General features: G+C 35.7%; 1 protein-coding gene across 1 annotated transcript in view; it reads left to right on the forward strand.

Moving 5' to 3' along the window:
• Positions 1-27,656, forward strand: part of CNTNAP4 (contactin associated protein family member 4) — a 256,306-nt gene that overhangs the window by 85,262 nt on the left and 143,388 nt on the right. The window contains exon 3 of the mRNA XM_075740548.1: positions 13,030-13,223. Within this exon, the coding sequence (XP_075596663.1) occupies positions 13,030-13,223 (194 nt within the window). The remainder of the gene's footprint in view (positions 1-13,029; positions 13,224-27,656) is intronic.

The following is a 27,656-nucleotide window of genomic DNA, read 5'->3' on the forward strand; positions in this document are numbered from 1 at the left end:
TATGGGATGTTTCAGTCTTTATTCAAACAGTGCATCTCATGAAATTCTTGTGACTGAAAAGTTCTACTTTTCTTCTTTTCTTTTTTTTTTTTTTTTTTAAAGTGTGTAGTATTTTTCCAAATACCAGGCTTTCATAAATGCATCTCTTAGTTGTTCTCTCACAGTATTTTCTGAAACCTAGCCAAGAGCTCCCCTAATAATCCACAAAATTTTGACTTATCTATTAGGAAAGAATGGGTGGTACTGAAGACCTTCAGAGTTTATATAGCCCAGTAAAATCTGATTTTGTTGTAATATAGGGAGATAAGTATTGTTTTCCTAAAAGAGGGCACCACTCAGAAGATTTCTTTGAAGGGGAAGTCTTGTTTTGATTCCTTGAAATCTATCCAAGGTTTCATTCTGTGTTTCTCTTACTGAGACCTTAGTGAGCTTAACCTATCTCTGTCGGTTTGTAACATATGAAGATAAGACCACAAAAGAGCTAAGGAGCTATGCACAAAGTTGGAAGTATTTCTTAGTTTTACCAGTTCTTTTTAATAGTTAGGACAGCTTCAGCTAGTACTTGTTTTCCCAGATTCAGCTTATGTTATTTAAACACTGCTAAAATTGATGGTAAAAGATGAAGACACTGAGTGGTTTCTTATGGAATCATTATGCAAGGATTCTGAAACATGACACTGTCCTGATGAACAGCCATGGAGTCTTTTTATGCACTGTTAAAGTAGCAGTTCAGAATTGCTTCTAGTCTCCTCTAAAGTAATATTTCTTTCATGCAGAAAGTAATTGCTTACTAGAAGTCTTAGATTCCCCAACTATTCAACGCTTACCATTTTAGTAATCTCTAAATAAAGAGATATTTATTTGGGTTTACAATTTAGCTGAACACAATATATCTGCTAAACTCACCAGCTTAAAATAAGTGTCATGGTTTAACCCAAGACAGCAACCAAGTCCCATGCAGCCACTCACTCACTCCCCCCACAGTGGGATGGGGGAGAGGATCGAAAGAGTGAAAGTGAGAAAACTCCTAGGTTGAGATAAAGACAGTTTCATAGGTAAAGCAAAATCCATACAGGCAAGCAAAGCAAAACGAGGAATTCATTCACCACTTCCCATGGGCAGGCAGGTGTTCAGCCATCTCCAGGACAGCAGGGCTCCATCATGCGTAATGGTTACTTGGGAAGACAAAGACCATCACTCCAAACATGTGTCCCCCTGTGGTGGATTGACCCTGGCCGAGGGCCAGGTGCCCACCAGAGCCACACTATCACTCCCCTCCTTCATTAGACAGGGGAGAAAAAGTATAACAAAAAGCTTATGTGTCGAGATAAGGACAGGGAGAGATCATTCACTAATTATCATCACGAGCAAAACAGACTGAACTTAGAGAGGGAATTCATCTAATTTATTACTAGGCAAAACAGAGTAGAGGAATGAGAAATAAAATCAAATCTTAAAACACCTCCTCCCACCCCTCCCATCTTCCCAGGCTCAACTTCACTCCCGGCTTCCACCTCCACTCCCCTCAGCAGCACAGGGGGACGAGGAGTGGGGGTTACGGTCAGTTCATCACGCGGTGTTTCTGCCGCTTCTTCATCCTCAGGGGGAGGACTCCTCTCATCGTTCCCCTGCTCCAACATGGAGTCCCTCTCACGGGAGACAGTCCTTCACGAACTGCTCCAACGTGAGTCTCTCCCACGGGGTACAGACCTTCAGGACCAGACTGCTCCAGCATGGGTCCCCCACAGGGTCCCAAGTCCTGCAGCAAACCTGCTCCAGCCTGGGATCCTCTCTCCAAGGATCCACAGGTCCTGTCAGGAGCCTGCTCCAGCCTGGGCTTCCCACGGGCCACAGCCTCCTTCAGGTGTCTCCACGTGCTCCGGCGTGGGGTCCTCCACAGGCTGCAGGTGGAATCTCTACACGCCCTCATCCTTCCTCCATGGGCTGCAGGGGGACAGCCTGCCTCACCATGGTCTTCTCCAGGGGCTGCAGGGGAATCTTGCTCTGGCGCCTGGAGCACCTCCTGCCCCTCCTTCTGCACTGACCTTGGTGTCTGCAGAGTTTCTTACATCTCCTCACTCCTCTCTCTGGCTGCAATAGCGCTCTCTAACTGTTTTTTTTCTCTTTCTTAAATATGTTATCACAGAGGCGCTGATTGACTTGGCCTTGGCCAGCGGTGGGTCCGTCTTGGAGCCGGCTGGCATTGGCTCTATCAGACACAGGGGAAGCTTCTAGCAGCTTCTCACAGAAGCCACCCCTGTAGCCCCCCCACTACCAAAACCTTGCCACGCAAACCCAACACATTCCACCCCTCACCTCTGTGAATCACATATTTAAGAATTATCATTAAAATATACATTCAACACAAAAACTTCACAAACACTAATCACATCGACAAGGAAAAATATAAAAGAATTCCCCACACCAAAATCAAAACAACACTATCACAACACCAAACAAGAGTGGACAATACACAAAGAATCCACCTCTCGTCCCTTCACCACTATTCCACTCTCAAGCTACGTCAATGTTTTACCCATTACCTCTGCCAATTACTATCCTTATCTTGATTTTCTCGTGCCCCACTTTGGGCGCCAGAAAGGACTGATGTGGTTCAGCCCCAGCCGGCAGCTGAGTGCCACACGCCACTCGCTCACCCCTCCCCTGGTGAGATGGGGAGGACTCCAGGGTTGGGATAAGGGCAGTTTACTGGGACAGCAAGGGAGAGGGAAACAATCAACAATAGTGCTGATAACAGATATTCACAATGGGTGATAACAGAGAACAATTTACCGATCCAACGACCTGATGCTCAGCCTGTCCCAGAGCCACGCCAAGCCCACCCCTGCCCGACTAGCCCCTTTTTATGGTGAGCATGATGTCACATGGTATGGAATAGTCCCCGGCCAGCTTGGCTCACCTGTCCTGGCTCCTTGTGAAATTAACTCTACCCTTGCCAGAACCAGGACACCCCCCCATCCCTCCTCTTCCCCCAGCCCCTTATATGCTGAGCATGATGTCATATGGTAGGGAATATCCCTTTGGTCAGCTGGAGTCAGCTGTCCTGGCCGTGTCACCTCCCAGCTTCTTGTGCACCACCAGCCGCCTTGCTGGTGGGGTGGAGTGAGAAGCAGAAGAGGCCTTGGCTCTGTGTAAGCACTGCTCAACAACAACAAAAACATCTCTATATTATCAACACTATTTTCAGCTTAAACCCAAAACATAGCCTCATACTAGCTACTATGAAGAAAATTAACTCTATCCCAGCCAAAACCAGCACAATAATAAGGGGAGACTGCAGGGATAAAAAACACTAAGGTTGTTCTGTCTGGGACCAGTTAGTCACGGGCCTTTCTTCAGGCAATAATGACCCTTTCTGAAGAGCTAAGCTGTACTGCATTGAATCTCCTTTTGTCTTTTTAGGTGTTAGGATTGGCTGTTTTGTATGACAGCTTTAAATATAGGTATTGCGTGAGAATGACATGGACTTTTTAGTCCTGAAAATAACCTCATGGGAAGCAATAGGATTTCGCAAATCAAAAGCAATAGATGATGCAGCTATCAAACGTGGTTGAAAAATACTATGCAGAAATTTTATATATGGAGCTCTGACTGCAGAGCTGGCTTCTGATCTAGCAGTCCCTCTCTGCTTTCTCTCTGTGCTCAAAGTTCAGTATTTCTTATTCATAGCTGAAGGTCCATCATCCTCTTCTCAGTATTACTTGTCACAATTTATGCATGGTTTCAAATTTTGATGCTTACATTCATGTCTTTTATCACTAAGGTATGACCCAGAACAACATTTCTGTGATACCTTTTGCATAGCCTGTCAGACAAACTGACCAAGTTATGATTTACATTGTTTGGCCTCTTTGGCTATTTAGATTCTTCCTGATAATTACTTTTCTTGCACTTCGCTAGTGTACAAATGGGAGTTTCTAACTGCATGAGCTCTATTTCTTGGATTGCCTTATTCAAGCACAGGACAACTAAAGTCTAGAAGACAAAGGTTTGATCCCAGCATTCATCCTTTTCCCCAGTTCTGTTACTCAAGAGAATTTCCTAAGGGGACGAGAGGGTTCTTGCCTGGTAGCAATCCATCAACACTGTTTATCAGATATTCCCCCCTAACCCCAATCCCTGTCATCAGTCAATAAACTTTTAGAGAACAAACCCCTTGCATTGTTTACTTAAATATAAGCCTACAGTTTTGTAATTCTCCATTTGTGAAGAAGGATGCTTTGTTTTTCAGCTTAACAATGGAAATAATGTCATATATTGGTATTTTAGTTTTTCTGATGCTGTAAAACACTTCATTTGACTTTTCTAAGCCTAGGAAGCCTCAGTTGTCAATTACTTGCATGTAGAAAATCTGCTTTGCAATATGTGCAGCCAAATTTATCCCTGGTGCAACTTTATTGACTTCAAATTAAAATCAGCTTCTGTTAAATGATCCATATGGGAAATACACAGCTTGGTTAATCAAAGGAAAGCATCCTTTACAACGTGTGCTAGTTAAAATCTGGATTTTTACTTATATGCATTGCTTGCAGTTATTACGATTAAATATGCAAAAAATAGACTGAATTTGAAAGTGATATAAATGGTGATGCCAGCTAAATGATATAATGAACTGCATGTGAAGAAGATGGTGTGAATACACATATGAGTGTGAACTGTGTTAAGAGTTTACATAACACTGGCAACTGTAGTCATAGAGCAAGATAAACAAGTAGGGGGGTTCTGTTCATACGAAGGGAGAATCTTTATATCAGTTTCTATTCTCTGTAGTTCAGTGTTCTTAAAATGAAGCAAAAGGAGCCTGACAGCCTCATAGCTACAGAGAGCCAGTTTAGAAAGCTTAAGCATTACCTAATAAATTGTCTGCCAGCAAGGTTAAGTTTTAAACCTGATATAACCCTCCAAATCCACTCTAAGAATACTAAGGTATTTTCTGTCATGGATTTAAGGTTTTGGGTCTTTTCCTCAGTCTCTTCTAGTTTTGTTCTTTTGTAGCTATTTGCTAACTTTGCTAATTTTTCTGTTTTCAATGTCTTAATGATAATGCTATCATCACCCATGTGAACCTAAGGAATTATGAAAATGCATGCTATTAAAACACATATCCTAGCAGACCCATGCAGCACTATGACGTATTTATATTGGTGGCCATGGGGAAAGGCAGAGGATATTTAACCTCCAGAAGTAAGGAAAACAATCTCGTAGAATTTAAACAATATGAGAAGTGCATAAGGATGAAAAACTTCTAGAAATGTAGTCAATCTGAAGGAAAGCAAGCCTGTAAATTTAGTGTCTAAATCCAGGACTATAGTTTAGTTATAGTTTAGCAACTGAAGTAACTAAGAAATTGTTGATTAAACTGTAAGATGATTTCTTTAATGACTAATACCTCCTAGTATAACTTCTGCAGAAAATCATTGTGCATTATTTGGGGTGAGGGTGTGAGGAAACACCAATATGTTGTCACTTAACTGACTTGAAAATGAATGTTATAACATTGTAGAAACAGAAATCAAGAATAATGAATGCTCACAAGGCAAAATTTCATTCAATAATATATGAAAGATGCATGATTACTTTTAAATCTAGCACAAATAAATCAATTTTAATGCATTAAAAATATCAAAAGCTTAGGAAGTTTTCCCATCATTTAATACTCAGTTTATTTATGAGTATTAAATAAAATGGAGTCTATTTATCAATTACTATGTATAAGTTACTGACAGAAACTTTAAACTTTGATTTAATTGCTGCTAGGCTGGATGAAACCAACCTCCCAGTAACCGTAGACCATTAACTTGTCAGCCATGAAGGCAAGCTGGCAAGTTACTGCTAAAATGAGGTTGAAAAACAAAGATTCATGAGTTAAGAAAAGGTTTTAGTACTTCAGAAAAAGTGTGTGGTTGCTAGATGTGTTCAGTAAATTAATGTACTTTCAAGAGAATTGCACCATATGTGTACAAATATTTTTTCAAACATTTATTTTAAAAAAAATAAAATAGGAAGAACTAATGTTAAATAGAATCAAAAGATTTTATTAATTATCAGTGTAACTTCATGTCCGTGTGTTCTTCATAGAAAAAGAACTGTGTGATGCTTGGTTTTTAAACAGGAATCAAGCATGAGACTTACATGCTTTTGCAGCCTGAATGTAGATTTTTCGTATAATGCATGCAATTAATCTCAATATTTGCAAGAGAGAGTGGAAAATAAAGAGGGTTAAACACCTCCTGAGATAAAGTTAAAAAAAAAAAGTATCTCTAGATATAGTTTTTCTCCCTTGTGAAAATGATTTTTCTGATTTACTATTAGTTCACAAGGAAAGAAGTTTCATCAGTGGCTGTAGAAAATACAGTGAGAGGTAATTGAAGAAAATGTATGCTTTACATAAATGACACTGGCAAAAAAGAAGAGTTAGAGAATTAAGGTGAAGACTGCAAAGTCAATCGCTCAGAAAGTTTACAGATGATAAAGTTATGTTCTTCCTGTAAATCTAGGTTTAGGCCTGTGTGTTCATACATTTTGGCACAATCTTGGTTAATGTACACTGTATCTGCATCCCCATAGAGATTCTTGAGGACCTCTCCAGATCTCCCCAGAAACATCCACACACCATGAACATCTGACAAGCCTGTCTGGTTTTCAACAAGATCCTTTGTCATCTGTTACACCCCTGACTTCTATGCATCAATGTGCCCAGATGTACACTAAAACAAAAAAATATTCTGCCAACTACTACAATTTGGTTTGCACATTAATCTTGCTGCAAGGATAGGACACACTGTAAAAAAGACTATAAAGTGCTTGGTGAGGAGCTAACATGCTCTAATAGTGTCTCCCGATGGACAGATGGCTGCTGGACAATCAAACAGGAGAGCTCCTGAAGAACCTTTGACAGATGAAAGCATTGTATGAACTAGAGTGGTGCAGTGCTGCCGAAAACGTTGCAGATGCTGAATGGTGATCCAGACCAGGCTGTGGTTTCACATGGGCCATTGGAGACATCTTACTGCTTCTACTCTGTGGCTACTCCATATGAGTCTTACATGACATAGGTCAGTAGAGGGCTGACAGAGGACTTCTGGGACTGCATCTTTGCTGTGATCCCCCCCAAATCAACTATGCCTGGCATTAGAAGCCTGTGGATCTGTGTTTCCTTCTCTTCTTTCCACAGGACGTAGTGCAGTTATGATAAGGGGGAACAGCCTACCTGGTGGCTTGCTTTGCAAAACCTTCTGGAAAACGTGGTACTAAAGACATAAGTACCTCCCTCAGGGGGCAGCAGGTAGTGCTGCCATAACAAAGACTGGACTTTTCAGGCATTTTTAGTTTACGTCTTTCTAACTTGCTTTATGAGTTCATTCTGAACAAAGCTCTGCAGTTCACCAAGTGAAAATGTTTTTTGCAGATGGGCTTTAAAATTATGTTCTCAGCACAGTCTGCCTGACTACTCCTGTTGACAACAATACAACCGTCTCTTTCCATTGAAAAGTTCGAAACTGTCACCAAACTTAGCACAGCGACCCCATATTCTGAGAAAGATTTGGATACATGGCACTGCAGGATGACGTTGTGCTGGAAGTGTTAGTACCTGAACTGAGGATTCAGAAGTTAAGTTGTCTGCTCTTGTGTGATAAGTGCCACAGACACAGTATATGCTATGGATGTGGACTGCCCAGCTTGTGGGTGCAAAGTCCCTTGTTTATCCTCTTGGACTGGGTGCTCACAATGTTTTCGCATTTGTTTGATGATGACCCCCACTGCTCTGCACAGACACTAAAAAATGAAACGGTATGGACATAAAAATAAATCTGTGGAGGCTGCAACAGAGCAGTTGAGGTGCAGCCACTGAAACCACAGAAGAGATAGTATCGCTTCCACTTCCTGAAGAAGTAATTTTAAGGAAAATCTTGTTTGACCTCTGTTCTAAGGTAGAGCATGTGAAACATTAGTGGAGCCTTCACAGAAAGTAATTTTGAGCATGCGAGATTTATCAGGGATTTAATTTTAACTTAGTTTAATCAGGATGGTGTCAAAAGATGAATCTCCTGTAAATATTCAGCACCCTTCTTGAATTGAGGGAGCAGCAGATTTTTTTTCAGGAAGTGACTAATTTGATCAGCATGTCTAGGTCTTCTGGTAGACCTGAAAAATAAACAAAACAGCACAAAAATATATTTGCTTTATTTGATGGAAAATTAAAGTTTTTTGAAGACAAAATATCATGTAGTTGTTTTAATGGCAATCAGGTTTTTCATGGAAGCATTACAATCAACTCTAGTTTTCAATTATCAGTACTGGGAAGCTGTATGACATTCTTAGGAAATGATGAGCCAAATGTTGGCATTTAACAATGATTATGGGCCAAACCAATTTACTGGAGTTTTTTCTGTATTCACATTGATTTTCAATTTTGTATATTTTTTCATAATCCCACTAATTATCTGTCTGGTTTACTGGATCTGAAGGAATATGCCTTTTTGGGACTTCAGCTCAACCTCACTACTGCTCAACTTCAGCCCTAAGAGGCTGCTTGGCCTCTCATTTTAGTGCAGGATCAACAACATTCACAGAGAGCTGCAGGAATTGTGAACTGTTTTTTCATTTGTGGATTTCCACAACACAAGATGGTGTGGCCATGGCTGTCAAGGCTGGTAGGTTGGAAAGAGTATCATGATGCCCCATCCAACCAAGGGACCCAGTAACCCTGCCCTAAATATTGCCTTGTTACCTCTCTTACAGGGGGAAACCTTTCCTGTGGGGTTGTATGCTGTATTCTTCTTAACATCTGTTGGCACTGACTAAGTGCCACCAGCATAGGTGGGAGGAGATGGGACATGGCAGGGGCGGCTGTGTGAAGATGAGTGTAGTGCAAATGGAGCCTGCTACATGGGAATTTTGAGGGGGAAACTTCCCAATAGGGAAGAGGACACTTTCATGAAGAACTGAATTTACCTGAAAGAAGGATGTGGGATTTTTCCAAAGAATTTAGAGATTGTCTTAAGTTCAGTGTCATCTTTATCTTGCATTAACAATTTTTAGAACTTGTATTTTGCCTGCAAATGTGCTCGTTGTGTGTGCGCCTGCTTTCAGGGGAGAAGCTGAATGGGCCACATTTCTCTGAGAGTGCTGCTTGAGAAAACTTGGAGACCTCAGCGGCACCTTCCCAGAGAGCAAACTTGTGGTAGGCTCTGTTTTGTAGTCTTGTGTTTGCAGTAACAAATACATTATTAGAAATACGTCAGTGATGTAAGGTATAATATCATATAAAGAATTTGGTGAGAAGTTGTGTAATAACTCTTTCATTTCAGAAGCTAAGTGGATCCATTTAGACAGGATGGGCTGACTGAGCTCAAAAAAAGAAAGAAAGATCCATGAAAGCAAGATCATGGAAAAGACAGAGAAGCCAAGAGATTCTGGGTGGGAGACCAATGACTGGTCTGGAAAGGAGACTCGCATGGTCTCACTAAGGACGACAGAAATATTTTTAGAATTTTATCCAGAGGTGTTTGTCGTGGTTGGTTATCTCTCCACTTTTGAGAAATAAAAATAAAAAAAATATACAAAATTAATTTGCCCTCAGAGCAAAATGAAGTACATCTGAAACTTTGATTTTTCTTTTTTTTCTTTCTTTTTTTTTTTTTTTTAAGTGAAATCAGGAAACTTTTATAACTATCTTTAAATGCCTTTATAGGTTTACGTTGTTGCTGAGTATGAAGAATTTCTAGTCAGCACCCTGAAGTACTGGTAGAATAGATTCTTCTTAAAGAATAATGGACTATTACAGCACAGGAAATTGGAAATAAACATGGAACGAAAGTCAAACCTATTATTTGAAAGAAATAGCTGCTTTTTCACCTAATGATATCCATTTCATCAAGAAAACATAAGTGAATATGAATGACCTTGTCCCTGGCTATATCAGGAAGCGGGTGTGTTTTCACTGGTATGCTGAGTTATTTTCTATTATTGATGTAATAAATAATCACTTGGTTAATTCGGGCAATAACAGTTAACAATAGACTTTTCTAAATATTTTTTTAATACAATTTAACTTAACCTGTGGGTTTGGGAAGTAAAATATGTCAAGTAGGAAATTCAATTTATATTACTAAGCACCACACCTGTACACACCTTCTCAATGAAAACAGACTGGCATGACAAATTCTATGTAATTACATTTGCTTCCTTTAAGTGCAGAATACCACTTTTACATCATCCTTATTTTCACTGAATACCTGTGTTAGGTAAATGCTCTTTTCTTTGCTTCTTTTTTTCCATCTTCATTTTTAGACATGTGTCTGTATTTCTTCTGTTAGATGTAGTCAGTTAAGTGTTCACTTAAGGAAGAATGTATTCTGTGTCAGCACTCATATTTATTAGAGACAGTTCAAATTTTGAAGGAATGTGGGTTTGGAAACTTCTAATTCTTGCCCATTTTGTCAACTTGCAAGTTGGGGCTTTTGGGGGGTTATGTGATGTGAATATTTCTTCAGAATTGTTTTCTTACCATCTTTTTTGAAAAAAAAAAAATTCTAAATTTATTGAGAAAGGGCATGGGTAGGATACAATGCTTGTGTTTAAGTCACTGCTGAGACTAACTGTAACTGGTTTTAAATTATTTTGCTAGATAGTTATATCACTAATTATGATTAAGTGAAAATTCAAATCTCCACTCAGCTACAGTTTCCACAATGTCATGGTTTAAACCAGCAGGCAGCTAAACCAACCACACAGCCTTTCACTCACTCCCCACCCGCAGTGGGATGGGGGACAGAATCAAAAAGAAAAAAGTAAAACTCATGGATAAAGATAAAGATAATTTAATAGGGCAGAAAAGGAAGACAGTAATAGTAATAGTAGTAATATTAATAGTTAGTAATAGAATATACAAAACCAATGATGCACAGCACAATTGCTCGCCACTGATGCTCAGCTAGCCCCTGAGCAGTGCACCTCCCAGCCAAGTTCCCCAGTTATATGCCAAGCATGATGTCATATTGTATGGAATATCTCTTTGGGTAGTTTGTGTCAGCTGCCCCGGCTGTGTTCCGCCCCCCCCCCCAGCTTCTTGGGCACCCCCGCCTTCTCATTGACAGGGCAGTGTGAGAAGCTGAAAAGTCCTTGACTGCTTGGCAACAACTAAAATATTAGTGTGTTATCAACATTCTCATCCTAAATCTAAAATGTAGAACTGTACCTGCTGCTAGTGAGAAAATTTTACTCTATCCCAGGCAAAACCAGGACACATGACAAACAGGTTCATAAAGAAACCACAGAAAATTCATGTGTAGAAAATGCTATGGATAGATCTTGGATCTAATGTCTCCTCCTACAAAGAAAAGAGAGTCTCAATGGAAGATAAGGCAAAATATCTCAAAGTATTTACATGAAGTTCCAAATCCTGATTAGGAAGAAGGGATACAACAAAACAAAACAAAACAAAACAAAATAAAATAAAATAATAAAATGAAATAAAATAAATTAAAATAAAATAAAATAAAGTAATAAAATAATCTACATAGTCTTTAATGCCACCCATGGATTTAAATCCGTTACATTTTAATTATTTCAAAATGTGTGGACAAGGAATTATCACATACATGAAGCTTTATGTATTTCTCTCAGTTCTTTCCACTTACCTTGCTCTATAAAATGAACCTCATTTTTTCTGGCTTATGAACACCTGCATAATTTCCAACCACTTTATTTTTAATTGACAGTTTTAAATCCCTAAGAAACAACTCTTTTTTCTTCTCTTTTTTCTAAAGGAGGTAATGTTAAGAACTTGACTCATGACTCTGAGCAGAATTAAATCATATGTTATGTTTTATTTATGAAATGATATGCATCTTGAAGCCTATACAAGCATAAGATTGGATTGCAGTTGTCTATTTCCACATAATACAGGGTTTATTGATTGTTGTGGTAACTAGATATATCTGTTTTTCTTGTTCTGTGTCTGTATGCTTTAAGAACTTTTCAAGGTGCCTCTTATGCTGTGTGAGTTTGTCTGATTAGCTCCAGATCTGTGCTTACAAAATGGATCTTCTATCATTTGTTGTCACCCCATTCCCTAATAAAACCTACTAGATGCTAACGTGTCTGAATACTTGCTAATTTTGCAAAATATATTCATAAAACTACATTTTTCCTTACGAGATTGTTTGCAACCTACCCTTGGGCTTTTCCATTCAACTTTACTGACAAGGTAGTAGCCTAATCTGAGTAAATAAAGGCAAACTAAGGAAGACAAGGGAGAACTGAATTGATATGATATCTGTCTTCATTTCAACATGCCTTTCTGATAGGCTAAAATACTGTGGGAATTTTATATATATATGTATAGCTATGTGTTTTGGGTTGAACTTTATCTTTGTGAACTGGTCTGTCTCCTGACTGAGACTGCACATGTATACCTCATACTCTCATACTGTTTTGCCTACAAATTTGTTGGTTGCTTTTAGAGGCATATGTAAATTTATTGTCTAACTGTGCTTTATTGCTTCTTATACAAATCTGTATATCCAGGCCTCACAGAATGGAATGATGCAGAATCATTCAGGTTAGACTGGACCTCAGGAGATCTTATGACCTTGAGATATATAAAACAAATAAAAAAGATTATGAGGTTTTTACTTAAAGAGCTTTGTCTAATTGGATAAGTTACTCCTCTGCAAAATTCATTACAAAAGTTAGAGAGAGAAAAAAAATGAGTGAATAAATTCACAAATACTTTTAATAGTTACAATTAGTTACATATATCAAGTAATCTGTATCGATTTTTACAACAGTTGCTAAATAATATCAAGACACTTTTGGTGCAACTAAATCCTGAATTAGAATCATAGAATCATAGAATGGTAGAATGGTTTGGGTTGGAAAGGACCTTTAAATATCTTATAGTGCCTTGGACAAGGACATCTTTCACTAGATTAGGTTGCTCAAATGAATTAATAAATTTTTGCCTATATAATTATTTTGTTAACTTGCTTCATTTTTTTTAAGGTGCTGGTGGCTGGTCTCCACTTGTGTCCAATAAATATCAATGGCTTCAGATTGATCTTGGTGAAAGAACTGAGATTACTGCTGTTGCTACTCAAGGTGGCTACGGGAGCTCCGATTGGGTAACAAGCTACCTTCTGATGTTTAGTGATAGTGGACGAAACTGGAAGCAGTATCGTCAAGAAGAAAGCATTTGGGTATGTTCTTTCAATAATGAGAATTAAGTTTCTGCAAAGACTTAAAATACATGTGCTATACATTCCTGAAAATATAAGCAAAGCAGTGGAATATAGACAACTACACTGAAAGTGTTTAGATAATTAAATATACAAACTAATTCAGCTTTTGACAAGACAAAAGGTGTAAAAAGCAAACAAACATCAAAACCGTAGCCTTAGCATTACTCCATTAAGTCTCAGGGAGGTATTCTGAGGACTAAAAATGTACTGCAAAAACTCTTTTGTCTTGCTATGTATTGTAAAGTTGTTTTCCCACAGTATTGATCCCAGTGTGTTACAACTGGTGTTTTAATTAGGAAAAAAAGTAAAATAATAATGTTTGCTTTATTTTTGGAACATTTAATCTGATTGTAAAAATAAAATGAAGCAACACAAATAAATCAAAATCATATCCAAACAAATCCCAGTTTATTTAAAAACAGATAAATATTAAGCAGCATTTAATTTTTAGTCATCTACTGCAGAGTCATTTGCAGCTAATAATAATAAAAAAGCCTTGCTATGCTCATAAGCTATTCACATGGATTTTACTGAGATCAAAGGTATGCATACCAGACAGATGGTGTCCAAAATCCACATGGAAAATTGAATGATAGAGTTCTATACTAGAGTTGCATCTTTTCTTAATCCCAAATGATTAGTAGCTTGGACTAAAGGAAGAATATTGGTAGTTGTGGCCAACGATTTTATCCTGTTAAGTTACTTCTATTCTTCTGTCTACACAAAGAGCGCATTTATTTTAAAATTTTACTAAGTTTTAGGCTTCAGTTGTTTCTTGCTGCAGATAAACATTATGTTAAAATGTATTTCATTTTATGCATTTTAATTTTGTTGACTTTTAATTCAAAATGTTCTTGTCACTCTTATTGTCAACCCCCATCTATGGTATAATGAGATTATGCAGTATCTTACTTGTTGCATAATTATCCTTCTTTTTGAATTTGCTACATACTTCTGCTTCAGATTGTGTTTTCATAACAAAGAGAAATAAATGAGTTTCTAATCCATATGGCTGTGGGGAGTGAGAAAAGAAAAACAATCTTCCAAATGTTAAGTGAGCATAAGCTGCTACAATATTGTCTTTACCCATCTTCAGACAGACTGATAAAACAAATCTGAGAGGTAGAGCTGCTTGATCTCTTCAGTAGGGGCTCTTTTGAAATCCCATATTGGTATTGCAAACAGTGATGTAGATAGATAGTTATTTCTTGAATATTGCCACCAGTAAAATATCAAACAAAAGTTAAAAAAAAAAATATTTAAATGTTGATGCAGACATTGGGGTAAGGAGGTTTTTAGTTCTGTAGGAGGGCAAAAGTAAGGCTTCAATTCCATTATCGTGAACTTAATAAAAAAAAAGATTATTTTAACGATTGCAATGCAGATTAGAGGTATGGCTTGCAGGCAGTGATGCATAATTCAAGGATGTAAACCATCAAATTCGGGGATAGTCTATTGATTTTTTTATGTATCTTTATTTAGGAGTTCTGCTTCTAGGGGAGTATATTTTCTCTTTTCTAAACTAATGCATAGATGTAGTCTTGGAATGAAACTCTTAAATCTCTATTTATTTTATAGATTTTTTCTGACTGTTATCTGTTTATGTTAAGTCTTCTTAAATGAAGTGCCCAAGTTCATTTCAGGCAAGAACATCCCACATTTTATGATACCTACTGTTTTATTTCTATCCTCTTTCTAACTGAGTCATTGCCCTATTACAACATTGCTTAGCAGAGGTAATTTTTTTTTTTTCTTTTTTTGACTACTACTATGCATTAGAAAGGCAGAAGATGGCCAGTGTTGAGTGCCTTGTGTTGCTATAAGTACTTCAGAATTCTTCACTATATGTAAGGATTTGCACTTTGTCACCACTCTTTCTAAATTTAGGTAGAAAAGATACTTATCTTCTGTACAATTTCACAGCTCCCTACTTTTTATTTTCCTTTTCCAAAGTTAGTTTTGAATTGCCTTTGTCATCTTATGGCTTATCTTAAGTCAAGGTTCTGAAGCTCCTGTCATCAGTGGAGCTGATCACAGTTTTTTCACTCACTGTAAAATTTTTATAACAACCGAGATGCAAAGAGGACTATCTAGGCATCTGCAAATGATCTAGTTATAAAAACTGTCTTTATAGTCTGTGGAAAGGGTAGTCTTTTCTAAGGCTGATTCCTCTGACCTTAGATGTCTTTGCTAAGTTCAAATGAATCATGTACAGCTATCTTACCCCTCCCTCATCTATAAAATGCTTCATTGCCTGTTGGTGCTGAATTTGAGTGTAGATATTCTAAAGTTAGGTGAGATGAACCTCTCTCCTCTCTGCTGCTAAAAATGATTTGGTTTCACTTCTCTGCATATTAGGAATTAATTGGTTTTGAGGGAATCCTGGCGACCATACTCTTTACCTATGCAGTATACTTTGATCTCAGTCTTCTTCTTGACAGTTTACTGATAATTAAATGTACGCCTTACTTGATATCTTAAACCTGTAAGGAGTTTTTATTTCATGTAGGTTTTATTTATTGTTTATTTATTGTTTAAAATCCTTTGATTACTAAAGATACTTTTGAAAGACTAACTTCATTACATTTACTAGGACTACTCTCATTGTAGATTAAGTATTGTTAAATATAGTTAGGTATAGGGGTTTTATTAGGGTTTTTTCTTCGTTCAACAAAAATATTATTTGCACAGTCATTTTGATCTCATCTTTCCTCACTGACATGACTATCACTGTCTTTGTAAAATTTCTCTTTAAGTATTTTCTGCACTGTTCTTGATACAGATGTTAAGACTTTTCAGGCAGCAATTCCTAGGATCAATATTAACATCTTTTAAAAGTTGGTACAGTTCTGGTTAAGATATAATTCTCAGGTGAAATAGTTGTTATTAATGGTAAAATACATATCTTTGGACAAAAATCTTTCCCTTTGAGAAGGATTAGTTTAATCTTGGAAAGAGATTAATTCAAATCAATGTTAGATTTTCTTTAATGTTACTGTAAATGTGTTTGAACAAGGAATGTTGTATGTCTTTTATGGGTATGTTTTTCAAGCTATTTCTATTTTTTCCATTCCTTAGAGTATAATTTCAAGTGCAGTAAAGCCCAACCTTCCCAAAGTCAACCTTTTGCGTATTTCTTTTTTTTTTTTTTAAATCTCAAAAATGAGCAGTGGTTTATTTATTTATATATTTATTTATATATTTATATGTTAAGCAAATGTGTTTTTACTCTAGAAAGGACAATTCTTTTCACTTATTTTCTTTCAAATTTCAGGAGTTACATGGTAAAACATCATAAAACATGTATTGTAAACTTAAGCTTTAGTTCAAGAAGCGCTAAGAAAATTTTTACATCTTTAAATGTTACCTTTAATAGTGGTGCTGCTATTACTTCTTCCTAGCAATTTGTATTCTAGATATCATCACCTGTATTTTATCTATGAAGATTCTCATATTGTAGTTGATAGTTTATCTACATATATTAATCCTTTTAACTAGTGTAGTTTTTAGTTTTAACTAATTTCATAGGTTTTTATCAGAAATATTTTTATGCTGCTTGCTCTCTCCTTAGCATTACTAATTAAATGTTTCTTTTAAAAGGAGAGTGATAAGGTAATAGCGATGATATTCTCCATCATTTTCAAAAGGAGGAGCTAAGAGGGAAAAGAAAGAGAGTAATTTACGGTTTGAATGACAGGTTTCCCATGGCTGATAGTTTCAGTGAAAGCATGAGTGACACAGCTTATGGAGAAATGACATCACAGTGCCATTCATTAGCAGAGGTTTTGAAGAAGAAAAGAAATTTCTCTTCAGTTAAAAGTTGACTATTTCTTCTCTGATACAGCTAGAGAAATACATAGAAAATCAGCCTTTGGTTTTCTTATGATGTTTTTTTGGTGATTCGTTGTTTTCATTTGTTTTGGTTTGTTTTTCCTGAGAGAATAATGATATATCCATTCCAAAACTATGATCCAATTTAAAGTTTTATTTGGTTTGAATCTTTCATCTAAAATTTACATCCAAAGTAGAGGAATTAAAACTATACAATGCTAGCTAAAATTTGGGGAAATTCTGACCACTTTTGTAACATCGGTTTTAGAAGGTAAATCTTTGCAATGTAGAAGTATATTTATGTATGTGTACATTTGTATGTATATTTAAGTTCTGAGGTCTATTTTCCATTTTATTTTCCTTAGTTGAGGTTAAAGCTGGAAGTTTGTTTTATCATAATTGTCTCAATCTTTTGAGTAGTTTCACTCTAAGAGTTACTATTCTGATTCAAAATTGTATGGATGTTGAATGATTTGTTGCACACACATTGTATGTGTATTCCCAACTTCCTCTTTAAAGGATGTGGGGTGTTAGAATTTATTGGAAACTTCCCATGCTGTAAAATGACTCACCATTATGGAAAATTCCAGGTTAAGGAATACCAAATCACAAGTATTCTGTGATAGTCGCATAATACAGTTCAAGAGTATGGAGTTGCTTCACTGTTTTCTTGAACCTGGTGGCCCTTCCTCAGTCTCATGTTTACTAGGACCTATGATCCTCCTCCTTGGAGAAAAATTAGAGTCAACATTCTTGATCATAATCGGCTTCATTGTAAAAGCAGAAAGCTGCACCTAAATGTTATTTTGCTGTACTTCTGTTAATTACTTCTTTGAACCAAAACAATTTTCTACTGATTCCTTCTGCAGCCCAAGGCATAGGTGATTTAAATTGGTACTCCATCACATTTTCCTTAGGTACAGATTTCAAATGTTGTGGGTTCAGTATGCAGACTGGCGTGTCACTTTTTCTGTTGTTACTCATAGAAAATAAAGAACCTCTTTATCTACGAGTTAAAGTAGGGCAGATGGTGATGACTTCAACACAGTTAGTTCTGATGTGCCTGTATTTGTCCTAACTTGTTCATCATTCCTTTGTCTTGCATTTTCAGCCAAAATCTCCCAGCAGAATAGTTTTAACTACTTAAATATGTAACTCAAGGACATATAACAACTTAGATGCAACTAACCTCTGTCTTTCTGTAACATCCTCAAAGAGAAAATCATCATAGAGTTTGTCAGATTGCATAATTTATGTTTAAAAACTCCAAAGTGCACTAGTACATTTAAAGTGATTTAAAAAAATTTGCAGCTTTTAATTTTTAAATTCTTCTTTGTGAAGAATAATAGCATAAAAGACAATCAAACTGTTTTACTTTATCATGTACATTAAAAATCGTCTGCATCTTGTGCAGAGTGTGTGTTTAAAAAAAAAAGAAAGAAACTGAATATCTATCCCAAAAAAGTGTATCATTGGCAGAAAAATATTTGTCTTTAAAATGTTCTGCTTCAGGAAGATTTGTGAAAATAATAATAGGAGGAATCATGGCATCACTATCATCCAAAACATTTGATATACAATGCTAATACTCAACAGCAAGAGCCACTGACTAGAAGGATGGGAATCAGGAAGAGAGTAGTGAAAAAACCGGACATTATCAAAATCCATGCAAGCCAGAAGTAAATTTTCTGATAATCTTGAATTACATAAAAGATTCTCAGAATCTGAAAGTGAGAGATGGTACTTCAAAGTTTAATGGTACAAAACCAAATCAGCTGTGTCATACTAGCTTAAGATGATAATTTAAAGACTTTCACCTTTAAAAAAAATTGTGTTATTAAGGTAAATATCAAATGTACTTCTTTTTGTAGAGTATACAAAACGTTATTACATAAGCTTTTATAGTTTTCGTATAATTTGTATTTTCTTCCTTGTTTCACCATTGTCATAATTACAGTGAACCAGACGTAAATAGTCCCATATATATACATACACACACACAAATGATATACAATACAAATAATTTTTTCCACAGCCTTTTAGATGATACATGTAATGGTGAATATTGATATGGTGATATCTATTTATTGTAATAATATTCTTCTGTCACTGAACATAGTAATGACAAGCAAATAATTTTATATTCTATGTAGCAGAATTGGCTTATTTCACATCTTAGTGTAACATAAGGGGTCTTTTTTTGTTGCGTACATTTTGGGGGTGGCATGTTTCTGAGTAAGAGATGAGCACTGGAAGTGAGCATTATTAGCTTCCATTCCATTCCAAACAAGAATCTAAAATCCCATCTGAGATAAGAGAGATGAGATTCAGTGAAAGTGGTTTCGATACTGAAACATCTATTGAATTCAGACATCTTAAATGTTTGCTTAGTCTGTTATTTCACTTGATGTGAAAAGGAGAATACAGACAGGTGAGCAATTCATAACTAATAATTTATTGAATGAATGTTTGCATTTTCTGCCTGAATTGTCTGTTAGAGTGTGATTTACATAAAAGAATTTGCTATTTTCAAATTATTTGTAGAATAGTGCTTTTTAATATAGTTTGTGATTTCTATTTAGCTTGTTACAGTATTCAGGACCATATCCTGGGCTGTTTTTAATATGTACACAGATTACAATGATATGTTTAAATTCCCCAACTAAGTAACTGTTAAGTGTTAAGATCAGGGCTTCATGAATAAAAAATTTTGAAAATAATTTTCCAGAAGAATTCTATATTAATTTCATGACACCATGGTGAATATATTTACAGTACCTCATGAACTAGAAAATTGTGGGTAGGGAAAAACAAATGTGATATGAAAATGGTTTAAATAATTTAATTTTTAAAAGTTTATGAGTGATCAATTTTAACATCTGCACAGTTCTAGATGAGATTAAATCCAAGCACTTCGGAAAAGTTAATCTGCTGGATATTTCTAGTAATATCTGATTTCTTGCCCTTCCTCTTTGGTTCCACAGCAGCTTCTTATTTTTTGTAGTTTTCAGAAATAGTACATTGAATAACATTTTCAAAGCTCTTTGTTTACCTGGTAAAATGTTATAAAATAACACAAAATCTTACCTCTTCGTCTTCCTTGCAACCAGTTGTTGCAATGTACATGCATGTACCCACACCCGTGAATGCAGAGATATACGGCACCATAGAAAACTGACTGATACAGATTCTAAGCAACAGAAGTTGCATAAACACACACCCCACCATATGTGTCTATAATTGAGGGAAATATGGGTAGAGTGATGTCAGGTAATATTACTCGAACAATGTTTCACCCACTGTTTGCATTGGGAAGAAGCTTACAAGTGTGTAGTTAGAACTCAAAAAGAGAAACAGGTGAGTGGAGAAGAATGCTGGGGGATGCAGGAAGAGGCAGAAGAAACCAAAGGATGAGAATACTCTAACTTGGAGTAAAAGGAGCTTGAAGAGAAAAAAGAAAAATGCAGTATGAAGAAATTCAGAGATAAAAGGAAGTTTCAAAGGAGCAATAAATGCATGGGGTTATTGTGAAGAAGCTTTTCTGAAGCTGATTGCATGCATAAGCTGCCATTTATGATGAGGGCATTATGATATTTATCTAAAACGTTAGAATTTCTGAACTTAACTTTTAAGCTTTTGGATTTCCATATCCACTTTGTTTAAAATGCACTCTGACCACACTGCTATTTTTAGACACTTAAATGACAATCTAATAAGGCTAATTTAGCAGTCACAATGATTAATGCTCTGTATAAAATAACTTGGAGTAGGTGAAGAGATGAATGCATGCGTCAAGGTTAACCTGTCCCAGAATATTTAATATAAGCTTAAAGGAAGGAAAAAAAAAAAAAAAGAGATTGAAACATCAGCAAATAATGCAGTGGTCTAAATAAAATCCAGACAAATTGTGTGCGTAAACAGTGAAGAAATTATTAATGCCGTAACAGCTAAAATATATATTGTTACTGCGTGTATTATAGGAGTCTGGGGGGGGGGGGGGGGGGGGGGGAAGTTACATGTACACAGTTAAAGAAACCATATTTAACTAGGGACATCAAGATGCCTGGAAAACATGCAAGTCTAACAACATGTAGAAGTAAATGTTCTACTAGAATTAGATGTTCACACATTAGTTTTAATGTATGTGTTAGTACTGCAGTCATTAAGTTGCATAGATGAACAGGACCTTTGGGAACCGAGTTTTAATATGTTAGGTTGATACTTTATTTTAAAGACTGCTGCCCATGTAAACTATTAACTTCGCGCTAGAGTTGGATTCTGGTACTGGTCTTGATCAGAACTGTTTTTCTGATAGTTACCTGCTGCAACATGGTCATCTTGAGAGAATGAAACAGAAAAGCAACTACAACTTGCTGTGTTTGGGTAGTATAAGAGAAACAGCCAGTTCATTGCTTCTGCCTGTCTCTGCACATTTCATTAGTGAATTTGTGTTATAAAAGCCTGAGCATGACTTTGCAATTCTAATATGCACAAATCCTGTAAAAGGTGCTGCTATCATCTTGAGTTGGTTTTATGAATATCAATAGTAGTTTTTCATTCTGATTATCTCTAATCTATATCGTGATGGTGCTACACCATTTTTCCATGAAAATAATTCAGTGTAGTGGATGCTGAATTATTATACATTTTTTCTACTTATTGGTTCTCTTAAATTCAATAGCATTATAATATTCACATTGTGGAAAATACTGTAGGAAGTATTAGAACTAGAAAAAGAAAAAGTTTTAGTTCTTTTTAGTTCTTTGCCTCTCAAGTGTTGGCTGTTCTAGAGTGATATGATACTGATCATATCATTCTCATACTAATATGAGGAATTTATGCTTGACACATATTCCTGTCTGAAAATGACTTATGATGGATGTGAAAGATTGTGCTATGGATAGGAAAATATTGTGCCTATTTTGTGCAGTAGACAGATTGTGAACATTACTGATGACATGAGGAAATCAAGCTGTCTTTGAAGAAAACAGTTCATCTTCATAAACAGAATGGGATGTGTTTAGGTAGATGTGTTGAGCTGGTAAGTAGTAGCAGATCCCACATTCAGCTTCTCTCTTGTTTACCCCAGCAACTCTCTTAGATGTAGCAAAAATACTTTCAGAAATGGACCTCAGACCTCCTTTGGTAGCGTTGCTCTATTATACATGGATTTGGTTTATGCCTCGTATAGTCCCTGAGGTTTAAAGTTAACCAAAGAATAAGCCCTGAATTTTTATAAAAACTTTGGTCATTGAACTTCAGGGAAAACCTCAAGTTTATTTTGAATACACACAGTCTTAACCCTGATATTGTGATGGTCGTGTCATTGCAATAGTACATTATCTTTACAGCACAGTCATATTTGTATAATCACATTTCCCTTTTAGATCTTTAAAATTCCTCTAGAAAACTTTTTAAATATTGAAATTACAGATTCCTAAAAATAGAAATAGAAATTTGGAGATATAAGTGTTTCTGACTTGCTTGAATCTGGGAGCTCCAAAGTACATTTAGATGCCCAAATTCCTATTTCAACTTTTAGAATTCTGATTTTTATCTGTAGTATTTCAGTGATTTCAATCCAATCTTATCTGTTTCTGCCCTTTCTCTGAATGTGTGTTTCTATAAAACAAATAACATGATTAATAATATTCTCTTACATGATTGCATGACAGTTTTAAATTTTAATAGGAATTGTTATTCATCACCAGTGTTTTATAATTCTGCTGGAGGTTTTTTGTTCTTGTGTTGTTTGCGGTTTTTTTAGTTTTGTTTGTTGGGGTTTTTTTCCCCTTTTCTGTTGTAATTTTATGTTTGCTTTTTGCCCCAATTTATGTACCAGGCTATTGAAGAAGTAAAATCTGCTGTTATGCTTCTGTAACCTTTCTGTTCCACAAACATGGCAGAAGTCCCTGTTATTTCTTGTGCTGTGTAATCTAACACAGAATAAGCAATCACCACCCTGCTATATCATCCTGCATGAGCTGTTTAGTTTGCAATGGCATACTGCACCCTGAACCCATGCCTAAGCATTCACTGGAAACCTGGGTAACTGCTACCTTATAATTTGCTTATGTAGTTAAGGTTGTAGATAATGTCCAGGCATTAACATCTAAACACTCTTAGAATACAGAGACTTTTTTGGGGGGAAAAAAAGAAATCTGTTCTTAATGGGCAAATACAGCTTAAATATACAGTAAATCTCTATGTCTAAGAGTTTATAATGGCTAATTATATGAGGAGAACATTTTTCAGCATAAGTATGAAATTTCTGGTGATTTTTGAAGTAAAATTATCATGTACCTATTAGTATGAATGTCTCATTTTATTAATATCACCTTCAATTCATGTTTACCGGACCAGTATCTTGATAAAATCTCCACTGTACATATTTCTTGGTTGACTAGGATTACATGTGATCATCATGTCTTCATAGTTTGGGGGCATTGTGCCTTGGTAATGCCATAGACTTTGCTAAAAATTTTACAAGCTTGTGCTTAATATATTTTTGATTAATTTTTGGCAAAATAAATCATGTAAGAACAAACAAAATTAATAATCTATATATCAGTACTGTGTATTTTCTTGTTGCCATATCTTAGGACCTTTTTTGTAAATGAAAATAATGGTATTCCTCCACTGGATATGTATTTAATTCTTAGTAACGTGCATTTCCATGCTGAATAAATAATTACTTTTCTCTGATAGGCCGGTGTTTAACCCATTTAAATCTACATTTTCTATTGCCAGACAGTGACATTTGCTACCACTTGTTTTAAAGGTCATAGGTAAGTAGGTTTAAAATGAACTTTATTGCATATTTGATCCCTTGTATGAAACTTGCTAGATTTAAATTGTGAAAACAATATTTCCGTGTGTTTTAAATAAGTAATTCAGCAATTATAGCAGCACTACTCATCTATCTAGTAAAGATTTCTATGAGATCATTTCTATACTTTGAAAATCCAGTGAACACCTTTTTCTTTTCCACTTCTTAAATTACCTACTTCTTTGAAGGTCACTAGCCCTAATTAAAATATCACCGACAAGAACTTCCTTAATGTGCCTCAAGGTGCCCTTTCCCCTATTTCTCTATATAGTTAGCCATACGGAAATCAGCTGGAATTGCATGGTTTTCTGATCTCCAGAACTGAGTCAACGTATCAGAAATGTTCCATGAAACATTCTAACTTATAGTATTTAACTTATTTTAACAATATAAATACCCTTTATAAAATTATTTCTTTCCTATATCTGTTAATTTACCTTCAGCTTTTTCAGCAGATGTCCTTGTGTGAAGGTCACAAATATTTTATCTAAATCCTGTTGACATATTGAAGCTCATTTAACATCTTTGACTAATTTTAGCTATTAAAAAAAAAAAAAAAAAAAGGAATTGAGCATATAGATTTTTGTGTAGACTTCAATAACTCCCAGAATTTTCCATAAAATACAGCTAAGTTTTAATTTTATCTGCTAGGTAATTTTTTCTTTTGTTTAGTGGACAGATCATGGATGCTATATATTTGTCAGTCTTATTATTGTATTCATTTTTCTGACAGCTTAGACTGTGGAAGACATGAGGGGATTCCTTACGGAACTTCATGGCATCTGCAATATTTTATTTTTTTTTAAAACTAGCTGTCTGTGCAGATTTTTGCTCTTATTCTCTTATTCCAGCATTTATTATTATGTATCAGAGTTACTGACAAGAAAATTTTAGGAAAAGTGATAGTAACTTAACTGCAGAATATCCTGCATCTGAATCGGGTCGTTGGAGATTTTTGTGCTAAGTTCTTAGTTATGGGATTGTATGTTCTTTCTGGAATGGTAAAAACTAGGTTTTAGTATCTAGTCATAGATATGAAGTAGAATCAGTGTGGGATTTTTCTTCACATTAGTGAATTATTTATTATTTTAGCTTTGTAACAGAATGATACACTTTTAGAAACACATCTCTTTAAGCCTCATATGACCAATGAATCTTGTATGAACTACCCATTTTATTGTCAGGATTTCTAATACATTACATTAAAAATAACCATTTTGATAAGTTCATTGCCATCTTCCCTTTCCTCAGTTTTCTGCATCTTACTAAGCAATCACAATAGTTATGTCATATAGAGAAAATTGAAATATGAAAAATTTGGTGAGTTGAGCTGTATCCTACTGAGAGAGGTATGTAACTATTAATTAAAAGATTTGTTTTCCATTAATGCTTTATGTGCTGAGGTTGAATATGTCACTTCTTTTCTAGGTGCTGATATAATTAAATATTGTGCAAATATGTAATGTTAAGCAATTCATACTTTAACTACTTGATTGGAACAGCACTGCAAAAAGAAATATGCAAATATGAACAATATCAAAGGGGGAAAGGTTTAAATCTATTTTAAGGAAGATATTTTACTAGATCATGCCTGGGATAGAGGGAGATAAATTAAGAAATAAAACTGAAAGAGAAAGGAAAAAGCGTTACTGCTACTAGAGAAGATAGACTCTACTTTTGAGGATGATACAGAATAATTCATTCTTTGTCCTCTTGTTCACTGTCTGATTTTTCAGATAAGACCATAATTGAAGTTCTAGAAGCTCTCTCTGTGGGTAGAAAAGGAAACGATAATGCTGTTTCAGTTGTCAGTACACACTCTCTTCCCTCACTGTCTTCCAATGTAGAACACAACATATTGATTGTCTGATGTCTTCAGTTGGGACATTGCTATCTTTCATTGATGTTGGCTACATATGATATTTTAAGTGGAAGATGCTATTTTAAACTGAAATATGATAAGCAAAAATATATATATTTAATTCCTCTTTAAAAATCTTGGTGTAAACAAAAGTTAGTTTACTTAGACTCATATTACTGAAGGGATAAGTGAAAGAAAGATTACGATGTGGTTATGGATCCTTGCTTGTTAAATTGCAGAGAAATAGTATATATGATTACAGTAGTGTACATGAATTCTACAATTCAGATTTTTATTTTTTTTAAATATTAACCATAAAATCTTTTCCATAGAGTTTTATATTATTTGCATAAATTTGGGAAATGTGAATAATACTTTGGCTGATACAGTGGGAATGACGTTCAGGACCATTTCAGAGGCATACTAATGTAGTTAGAAAACTGCTAAACATCACATGAACCATCTTTTTATAATTTATTATTAATTGATTTGAAAAATATACTCGTGTAACTGAAACACATGGCAAATGTAGCATTTAGCAAAAGGAAACAAGTAAAATAAATGTAAAAAGAGTCAAAGTTCCTAATTCTAAAGAATTAAAGATTTTTTTTTTTTTTAAAGTAGCTGGAGTATGCAAAACATGCTGAGAAGAGATTAATGATGTTGAATACAACTGTTGAAGTTAAGCGCACTACTGAAATGCTGTTGGTTTGTGGGTTTTGTTTTGTCATTATTGTCCTATTTGAGGTGATAAACTTTGGCTGTATCAGATTGTTCATTGAAATGTAGATCTATACTCACTATGTTAAAAAAATCAGTGTTCTTATTCTTGCTGACCTTTTCATTCAGTTATGGAAACATATCAATATCAACTTTTTATTAGATGTGTGCCATTGGTATTATGCTTACTGTGTTAGGTAGTTTGTGAATTTCTGTCTCACAAAACACATCCATTTTTTAAGATGACTAAGCTGATTAATTAATAGAAAATAGAATAGTACAAATTGGGCTTGTCCTTGGAAAAAACATGGACCTTGATCAGAAAGCAACAATGTCTTTCTTCTTGCAGAAGAGAGGTAGAGTTGTTGTTTACCTGTTTGGTAACTTGTTTATACTTAGGGATTTTACAGTTTGGATTTAAATTAATTTTCATAAAGTCTATGAGGAACTGTGTGGTGTGAGTTGATAATACATTTTCCAAAGACTTTTAGTCCCTTCTGATTAATGGTTAAAAGAGGGGAAGAACAATAAAATCTTAAAACATAAGTAAACAAAGACTAGAGAAATCAGAAAACAAAAAGAAGAAATAGGAGAGTTTATCTGTGAAGTTGGGAAGGGTTTGTTTTGTTTTGTTTTGTTCTCCTGAATGTTGACAACAGAGGTGTGTGAACAATAAAGATGGTGGCATGGTGAAGATGTACAATGTCTTTGGATAGTTATATCACAGAATCACAGGGAAGGGACCTCTGGAGATCATCTACTCCAACCACCCTACTAGAGCAGGATCACCTAGAGCAGGTTGCACAGGAATGCAACCCCAGGTGGGTTTTGAATATCTCCGGAGAAGGAGACTCCACAACGTCTCTGGGCAGCTTGCTCCAATTCACAGTCACCCTCAAAGTGAAGAAGTTTCTCCTCATATTCAGTTGGAACTTCCTGAGTTCCCGTTTGTGCCCATTGCTCCTTGTCTTATTGCTGGGCATCACTGAAAAGAGTCTGGCCTCATCCTCTTGACATCCACCCATTAGGTATTTATAAATATTGATGAGATCCCCTCTCATTCTCTTCTCCAGACGAAACAGACCCAGCTCTCAGCTTTTCCTCATACAAGAGATGCTCCAGTCCCCTCATCATCTTTGCAGTCCTCTGC

This window comes from Balearica regulorum, chromosome Z (assembly GCF_011004875.1).
Source record: "Balearica regulorum gibbericeps isolate bBalReg1 chromosome Z, bBalReg1.pri, whole genome shotgun sequence".
Lineage (NCBI taxonomy): Eukaryota > Metazoa > Chordata > Aves > Gruiformes > Gruidae > Balearica > Balearica regulorum.